Below are 9,597 nucleotides of genomic sequence, written 5' to 3'. Positions count from 1 at the left end.
AACAATGACAGAACAGCGGCTCAATCACCTTCTGTTTCTGCATATACACAAAGACTTGACTGATAACATGGACCTCAGCAAAGTCTGCCGCAGCTTCTGCTTCGCGAGTCAGCGAAGGGAGGCATACTTTGGAAAATACTGAGCTCTGAAACTTATTGTTATCATTAGTCGTTATTAGTGTCATTAGGATGTAAATAGTTTACAATGAGCGACATACTTATAAATAGCCTCGGAAGAAATCTTTTTACTAATATAATGTTTGGTTATATGTTCCAAGTCTGACAAAGTTTATGCTGTTTTAATACCAAATGCTCTTAATTAGTTCCGCCGCACAAGCGTTTGTATATTCCTGTTGCTCAGATGTTGGATTCTTCCATCTCTGCCCATGCGCATGTTATTTACCTGTGTTTACTTTTATTGTGGTCATTTATAAAGCTGTTGGTTGGTTTAACTAATAATCATTATTCATAATAAAATATTGGAACAAAAAGTCATAGCTGAAAAAGCGTTTCATTATTCAATTTTTGTTGATGTTAGACGATGATTCGATGCATGTAAAATTAATAAGGTGACGAAACACTCCGGTGGCCCCCCCACCTAGAAAATAATCCGACGCCACTGATCTTATCCCTGCCATTCTCCACCACCTTAGGTGGAGTCTCCCACTTTGACTGTAGGACTTCCAGTCCATACTCTGTGCAGATGTTTCTGTACACTATTCCAGCCACTTGGTTATGGTGTTCCATGTATGCTTTGCCTGCCTGCATCTTACATCCTGCTATTATGTGCTGGACTGTCTCAGTGGCATCTTTACACAGCCTGCAACTTGGGTCCTGCCTGATATGATGCTCTTGTGCTGCCATGATTAGTGCCTCTGTACTGTCCTTCAGTCCAGCCCTTTCTAGCCACTGGTAGGATTTTACACAGGGGGGAGTGTCCGCTACCGAAACTTGGCGTCATTTGTGGAGACAACAGAAGAGCTATGGACAATGTTGTTGCTGTTTTTTAAACTTATGGGGATTCTTCTGAGACTTCAGGAAGAGAGGCGCAGTGGAAGAAATACTCTGGATGCCGCGATTGCTGCACAGAGTAGGACAGCTGTTATCCGCCAGAGATTTCAGGCTTTACAGCGCCTTCAGCTGGGGGATAGACGGCATAAATGTTGCAGCGTAAGCTAACGCTGTTGTTTATAGTCCTATTACTTCGCTACCGTTCCAAAATTGTCTATCGTTGTTTTCTTCACTCTTCTTACGCTTCAATCTGACCACACCCATGACCAATGAGTGAACAGGAGCTCAGCTTGCGTCACCCACGAAAGCAAGGCCAGCCCGCTAGCCCTACTCCAAAGCAGGGACCGAAAAAGCAGGGACCGGCCTTGAAAAAAATGCCGGTGGAAACGCGTATAAAGCAAGCCGAGTAGAGTGGAGCCGGGACCTTTAGAGCTGGTGGAAAAGGGGCACTAGTGTACAGTCTCAGGGTGGTGGATTTATACTGAAACCCTCCATGGATTGTGAGGAGCTTTCATGTCTTGATGTCAGTGCCTTAAATCTTCCCCTTTCGGTTCCAGGCTATTATACCAGCAGGGTATCTGATGACTGGCACCGCATTGATGACTTGAACTTCGTTCTTATCATTCTGCTGGCTCTTCAGAACCTGTCTTACTCTCTGTAGGTACTTGGTTGTGGCTGACTTCCTTGCGGCCTCATCATTGTTTCCATTTGCCTGTGAGATTCCAAGGTATAAGTTGTCCTGGAATGTTACATTCAGGTAATTCAGCCCTTTCAGTTGTGATCACATTGTCTGTTTTGGATACCATTCAACCACATTTATCCAGTCTGAATAACATTCCAGTGTTCTTGCTGTATATCCTGGTGAGTCGATGTCTCTCATATTTGGCATACATCTTGATGTCATCCTTGTCAAGGAGGTGACTGATGACTGTTCCCCTTTGGAACTGGTATCCATAGCAACTAGGGACAGCAGTAGCTCAGGACGTAAGGGTTCGTCCTGTATCTGGAGGGTTGCCGGTTCGAGCCCCTACTCCATTAGTCTCAGCTGTTGTGCCCTTGGGCAAGACACTTCATCTGCCTTGCCTACTGGTGGTGGTCAGAGGGTTCGTAGGTGCCAGTGTGATGGCAGCCTCACTTCTGTCAGCCCGCCCCAGGGCAGCTGTGGCTACAATGTAGTTTACCGCCATCAGTGTAGGAATGTGTGAATGATTGTAGTGTGAAGTGCTTTGTGGTCCTTGGACTAGATGAAGTGCTGTACAAGTGCAGGCCATTTACCATTTACTCTTTGTGATGATCTGGCTAAGGGGGTTCAGGCCTATGTAGTGCTAGAATCATGACAGAGCTTTACCTTGGTATAAGCCACACTTGATTCTGACTTGTGCAATTGGCTTTGAATTGTCCTCTAGAGTTGTCTTTCACATTTCCATTGAGTTCTCAATGAAGGCTCTTAGTGTCCTGTTGTCCTTAGCCCCCGTGATGCCTCACAAGAACTTCCATGTTGTACAGAGACAGGTTACTGGCTGGTAGTTGTACGGGATTAGCCCTTTTTGTTGGTCCTTCATGACTGTCCAGGTCAACCTCTCTGGGTGTGTCCCTTCTATTTACAGCTCATTTCTTTGTGTTGTTAGGCATTCATGGAGAGCAGTCAGTTTCTTTAACCAGTAGGTGTGGTTCATGTCAGACCCTGGTGCAGTCCAGCTCTTTTCACTCTCTTTAGGCTTGTATAGTAGCAATATGTGCAAGGACAGACTCTTGACAGTGTATGTGTATTGATGTGCATGTTGCTTGTAGAGTAAGAAAGTCAGTTTTTTCTTTTTGAGACTGATATATCTGATTTCTGGGATATTTCCTTATTCCTTAAAGCAGAACTACTCCAGCTCCTTCAAACTGTTAGTTTGCTGCTATCTTTGGGTTGCAACACAAATCCTAAATAACTTTTTAAGTGTTTTTAAAGCTTTATGCTAAAACATAAATCTATGTCTTATTCTGAGTTTTCTAAAAGACTGAAACAGCTTTTCTTTGAGAATGTACTTGTATTTAGCACCATCCATCATTCCTTTAAATCTGATCAGTATTCCAGGCCCCCTGGCTGATCACAAAACTCCCTGAATATACAGCTCATGCAAAGAAACTTGATGCACAGTTGCTGTGAAATAATGTTTAAAAGTGAATAAACACATTTTCACATCAGCAGTGGTTGAAAAACTTGGTAAAACCTTTTCTGGCCTTCATTCTTGTTGTTACAGAGACCTGAGTAACAACCAGATATCTGAAATTGCTCCTGATGCGTTCCATGGCCTCCGAGCCCTGAACTCACTGTGAGTACTGAGTGCTTCCATCAACATGTCCTGACATATTTCTTTTTTTTTTCCTGTCCATTATTTTGCATCTTCTCATTGTATGTGCCTGTGTGCCTGTTTGTATCAATAATTGAAATGTGGTGCCTGCTGACTGTGAAAGAACTGATATGAATTATCAGCATGCTCAAACAATCTCAGCCGTCTGAACTGCAGAGGGTTATGGTTTGTGTCTGAACAGTGATATGAATCTGTGTTCAATCTTCTTTATTGCTTGTGATTGAATATACTGTATGCTTATGTGGAAATGTGTGCAGAGTTGAAAGAAAAAAGACAAACTGAACAATGACAGAAACAACCTGGGTGAATTTGCTCTTTCTTGTCTGCAGGGTTCTGTATGGGAATAAGATCACTGAGCTGCCAAGTGGAGTTTTTGATGGCCTGGTCTCTCTGGAGTTGTTGTGAGTCCAGCCTTAATTGGGTGAACACTAAAATTAAGAAGAGTGCCAAAGCATAATCGCTGAAGAACCCTTTTTTTAGTATTTACTCATTTTTCTTCTGTTTCTGTCACAATATTTTATTTGTTTCTCCTCCCACAGATTTAGAAAAAGTCAAACAAAAATGAAGATTGGTCAGGAATAGTGTGCTGTGACTTTTGGTTGAAGTACATTGCACAGCATCGACAAAATTTGTCAAAGAAATCTAAATAAAAAATAAAATCCAAAAAAATGTTAGCATACAAAAATGGGATGTTGGGTGAGTCAGTGAGAAAAGCCAGTCCTCTTTGGAGCTCTGTAGCTCACACATACTTCACAGTAAAAACATAATTCAAAGTTTAAATAGATCACAGAAAGTTGGACTTTCCATGACTGAACTATAATTTTGATTTCTTGAACAGTTTTGACATAACCACAGTTTAACACTAGAACTGCTGAAATTGCAATACCCTCTAGAACTCCCAGTTGATTCAGCCTCAATGATGATGAAAAAAACATTTTGACTGGTGAAATTTTGGTCAGGATCCACAATTTTTATTATTTTAGGTGTGTTAATTTTACATTTTAAATAATTATAAGCTCATATTTTTAATTTAAATATAAAAAATATTACCATCCAACAGCTTGCAACATTTACAAATAAGAAGAGACCTAACACACTACAATATTTTTACCTTAAATATTTGCAAGAAAGCCTTAAAAAAATAATGATAATAACTAATGTCATGGCGGAATAACACAATGTACTATTCCATGCAAAAAAAATTAAAACATTATATGGAAGCAACAGTGCATTTTGAACCTATTTTTGATTACAAGTTCATTTAAAATAAGTTCTAAAATGAATGAGGATTGGAGGGCAAATTTAAAATAAATTATAAAAAAGGAAATTAATTATTGAAGTGTGAACAGTTTGTATTGCCACAATATGGTTGCCAAGCAAAGGCAGTGGGTGTAGCCCTAAGGCTTGCAGTAAAATGGAACATTATTGTCATGAGAGTCAAAATGACTCCAGCAGAAGTTCAATATATCATAGCAACTTGCTATCTACTAACAGTAAAAATGGCAGAAAAATTCCATTCACTTCACTCTTTTATTTTCCATTTCCTCTTTGTCTCCTCTACCAGGAAGTGCTTTGCCCCCTTTGATACAGGTGTCCACTGGTGGCAGCTTTAACTTTTTTTTTCTGATCTTGGTTCTTTTTACACGTTTTATACATTTTCTACATCAAAACATTTTGTCAAGTTAGATTAATAAATCCTGAATGAATAGTGAGCTTTAGAAAAGAAAGCTGATGTATTTAGAGATTTCAGGCAGTATCTGCATTGGCACCCTTTAAAAGTTCTTCAAAAATTGTCTAGTTAAACTTGCAATAATTTTTACATTTGGGGTTTTTACTGAGTCAACTAAAAGTGATGTATCAGAAACTTCAGGCAGAAGAAACACAAAAGTTGTGATGAAAGAACTTTTTTGGATATCTGTTGACACTACTTTTTAAGAGACTTTTGATGATGTAGTCTTTATCTAGTTTTATTGATTTTTTTAATCAGAATATTGTACTATTAATTTTCAGACTTCATATTCTTATTTTAAGCCAGTACTTGTGATTGTGATACTGTCTCTGAACCACAAAAAAATTAAATTCTGAATGGGGCTTTTGGACAGTGGTTAGTCATGTAGCTCCTTACTAATATTGGTCTTCTAACATCCTGCAGGTTGCTGAATGCAAATAAGATCCATTGTATCCGTGCCACAGTATTTAAAGACTTGGAGAACCTGGCCCTCCTTTCACTCTATGACAACAAGATCCAGAGTCTGGCTAAAGGCACCTTCAGCTCTCTGCACAGCATCCAGACACTGTGAGAAAATAAACATACAAGTCCTGTTTTAAGTCGTTTCTGTTTCTTTTCATTCTATCTTACCTGACTTATCCGCCCCTGATTCAATTTTTCCCCAGCCACCTGGCCCAGAACCCCTTTGTTTGTGACTGTAATGTAAAGTGGCTGTCAGACTTCCTGCGTTCAAACCCCATAGAGACGAGTGGAGCACGATGTGCCAGTCCTCGCCGCCTCGCCAACAAACGCATCGCACAGATCAAGAGTAACAAGTTCAGATGCTCCGGTCAGTCACTGAAACTTGTTTTTATATATGTGTAGAATCTAAGTCTAAACCTAAAGCCACTGAGGTGTCGGCAGGCATGACTAACACACACCACTTATTTTAAAACTCCTATGTAACAAATCCAAATGAATTCCATAGGATGAAAATGGTCACATTTTATTAGGCTGCCAGTGTTTATCTTCAAAACTCATAAGCAAGCAGTAATTGTATCAAACAGTGTAAAAGGTAATAATACTGTTCCTTTTTTTTTTGTTTTTTGAGAGTCTTGGAAAGCTTTAGCTTTTGGGTAAGCTCAAACAATGTCCCAGAATTGATTCTCGTCTTTTTTTTTTCTAGAATTTTTTTTGTTGTTGTTGTTGTTGCCAAATTCTTAAATATTTCAATGAGATTTTTCTGTAACTTGCACGTCTTTTTTCTGTAGTCCAAATACTGCTATGTTATCGAAGGTGTTCTCTATATCCACATTGTTTTTAATTATAAAACAAAGTATAACAGCTGTCACAGTTTTTCTGTTTTGTAATTATTGATCAAACTCTTGATGTTGCCAAAACAACGTTGCAGCGTGAGCTATTGAGAGAGGGTGAAAGAGAGTCTGGGGAGGTAGAAGTTTACTCTGGAGAAAAAAGGAATAAAAATCAATTGAAGCAAGTCAGAATCCATATGTGTGATGAGAGAGAGACAGTTGGAACAGTGAAGCTGCAAGAAGTAGAGGTACTGAGCAGATGAAACTTAAATATATTAAAGTTCAAACACCTGTGAGTAAGAAAAATATTTCTTTACTTTTTCTGCAGTATTTAGAGTGACCTTACTTGGGACTGAAGGTTTGAGAGAGTCTAAAACAGTGTGCGATTGGGTCTGAGAGTGACAGGTTAACAAGCAAGCAAGTTAATTGCACAAATATTGGCTGGTTACATGTAACTAAAAGCTCCTGTCCCACATTGAGTCTGTTATGTGTGAAGCCAGAGAAGGAAGCCAGTGAAACACGGCAGACGCTCAGATCTCCACACAAACGGCTCCATGCTGCTCTTGTCAGCTGCCAGGCCTGGAAAGCTTCACACACGCCGACACATTGCTTCCAGGAGACAGAAAAACACAGACATGGATCATTTCATACCTTTCTTCTGCTGTATGTGTTCTGGAGCTGGTTTTAAGTGTTTGAGAGTGAGTGTGTGTATGTGGGTAGCTGTGTCACTGATCACTTTTTGAAAACATCATGTGTTTTTACTGACAGTTGTGCTTCTGCTTGCTTTTCCTGACAGCCAAGGAGCAGTATCACATCCCAGGTGTGTGTTTATTTCTATGGTAGCTCTAGTTTCCCAAGCACATTCACATCTACAAGAGAAAAATGAATTCTACAGTTTCAGTAATTATCATTTGAATTTAATCCCTTGTGTGCAGGCTCTGAAGACAGACATCTAAGCTACGAGTGCAACAGTAAGCCGGTGTGTCCTGCTAAATGTCGCTGTGAGGCCAACGTGGTCGACTGCTCTAACCTGCGCCTCACCAAGTTCCCTGAACACCTGCCTCCCTACACTGAAGAACTGTGAGATACACATCAACATACGCATCTGTACAATACACACACACATAACACAGTCACATATCAATTCAACCCAATCATTATCAACATTTATGTCAACACATAACTCAAGCAGATATTTTTTTATTCATTTTAAATTTTAATTATTAATTTAAATTGATGATTTTTGTTTTAAATGGAGTTAAATCAAGAATAGTGCACACACACACACATTAATGTTGCATGTTGAAACATTTCCTTCATTGCTTGGTGCCTTCTAGCCTGAGGCTAATTTGCAAACCTAGTTCGAGATCCAGCTTTTTAAATGAAAAAAAAAAAAAAATCTTAAAAAATATCAATACAAAAATAAATCAATAATAAAAGTAGACATTTGAGACACATGCAAACACATACAATTATTACATAAGGACAGGGAAAAAAAACACATTTTAGGAGGTAGAATATTGCTCAGTTATAGCTGTATACCTGCCTACAGCAGTGATCATACATTTGTCTTTATTTCACTTTATAGAAAAAAACACTAACATTAGTTAGCAGTTTTATTGCAAATGTGAAGATGTTTTAACAAAAAGGAAGCTTGTCCAAATGATGTTTTGTACCTTCGCTGGTTTACGGTCTTTGTTAACTAATGAAGACCGTAAACCAGCCAGGGTACATTTGGACAATCTTCTTTTTAGTAGGTGAATAGCTGAGTCTTGTCCTGATGAGCTGGCTCTCCTGTGTTGAGCCTTTTTTAATGTGTCTCTGTTCCTTTTTCTTCCCTTTTGTCTTTGTTTGGCTAAACTGTGTAGAGTTCTGATGACAGAAAGTTTGTATTCCAGTAGGTGGTGAGAGTCAAACAGAAGGTACTGATCTGTGTGGGTTGGTTTCCTGTAGACCTCAGTGTTGAGGCTGTCCTCTCTTTCCATGTGAACCAAACCGTCCACAAACGCAGCTTCTTGTTGTTCACATCCTTTCTCTTGATGTGGGTGTCAACAGAGATGATGTGTCTTGTGAATGCTTCTACTTCCTTAGCTTGGATTTTGACCCACTGATCATCCACATATCAGAACAAGTGTTTTGGTGTTGTTCCCTCAAAGAGGTTCAGGTGTAAGGATTTGGGTTTTGTTTTTATTCTTGGTTTATTTTGTTATGTGTTCTGGTTTTGTCATATTATTGTTGTGTCTTGTCATCATTCTCTTCTTGCCCTCAGTCTGCTTCTGTTTATCTGCCATGCCCATCTCCACCTGTCCACTATCTTTATCACTCACCTGTGCCCACTTACCTCATTATCCTCTGCTTTAAAACCTGGTCATTTTCTCCACTTCCCTGCCGGTTCGTTGTTTGTCCCTGGTTCTTTGTTGCCTTGCCTTGCCTTGTCTTGCCTTGCCATTTTGGATTTTTATTAGAGTTTGTTTTTCTGCCACGTCAGCCATTTGTTTTTGGTTTTTCATTTAAGTTAATAAATTAGTTTCTTTGCTTAAGTAGAGTCTGTGTTCTGGGTTCGCCTCCGCCCCCCCTTCTCATGACATCAGGAGCCTGTTTTCCACTCCCTTCATGTAGAGAGGTTGCTCCTGTCTCCTTTACCATAGCCATGGGTTGGTCCAGAGCAATATTTCCAGTCCTCAGTTTTCTAATCCTTTTTGTCTTATTGCTGTCCCTGGGAAATTTGTCTCTTTGGAGTTTTTTCTAATGTATGTGGCTTACCTGTGTTATTTAAAGAGTTAACTGGCTGAAATTGATGTACTTGGTCAAGAGTTAGGATTTTAAATGTTTTAATTAAATGGGTCACTTCGAAAAATGCCCAACTTCCATATATTGCAAGTAGATCAGAACCACTCTCATGATCTATTTTAAAATACTTCCATATCTCGGATAGCTCCATGTTGCACAGATGAATAAAGCTGCTGAACAAAACTCACACTTCAGTATATTTTTTGTTTGTAATGCTTTTGTTTTTCTTTATTCTCATGTCTCAGGCGTCTCAACAACAATGACCTTTCCATGCTGGAGGCCACTGGAGCTTTCAAGGGCTTGTCACAACTTAAGAAAATGTAGGTTACACTCTCACACCAAGACAGTTTGTTTCAACTGAGCTGGTTTAGTTTAGTGTTACCTAAGTTAGCATGCTCAGTTGAACTGTTCATTGACAT

The 9,597-nt window shown here is 39.4% G+C and overlaps 1 protein-coding gene across 1 annotated transcript in view; it reads left to right on the top strand.

Moving 5' to 3' along the window:
* Nucleotides 1-9,597, top strand: part of LOC108247446 (slit homolog 1 protein) — a 137,265-nt gene that overhangs the window by 71,614 nt on the left and 56,054 nt on the right. Inside the window, exons 11-17 of the mRNA XM_037974921.1 lie at nucleotides 3,257-3,328; nucleotides 3,697-3,768; nucleotides 5,520-5,663; nucleotides 5,762-5,925; nucleotides 7,185-7,208; nucleotides 7,324-7,468; nucleotides 9,424-9,498. Coding sequence (XP_037830849.1) covers nucleotides 3,257-3,328; nucleotides 3,697-3,768; nucleotides 5,520-5,663; nucleotides 5,762-5,925; nucleotides 7,185-7,208; nucleotides 7,324-7,468; nucleotides 9,424-9,498 — 696 coding nt within the window. The remainder of the gene's footprint in view (nucleotides 1-3,256; nucleotides 3,329-3,696; nucleotides 3,769-5,519; nucleotides 5,664-5,761; nucleotides 5,926-7,184; nucleotides 7,209-7,323; nucleotides 7,469-9,423; nucleotides 9,499-9,597) is intronic.

Source organism: Kryptolebias marmoratus, linkage group LG3 (genome assembly GCF_001649575.2).
Source record: "Kryptolebias marmoratus isolate JLee-2015 linkage group LG3, ASM164957v2, whole genome shotgun sequence".
Lineage (NCBI taxonomy): Eukaryota > Metazoa > Chordata > Actinopteri > Cyprinodontiformes > Rivulidae > Kryptolebias > Kryptolebias marmoratus.
Note: the sequence above shows the minus strand (reverse complement) of the source record. Positions and strands in the feature narration are given on the sequence as shown.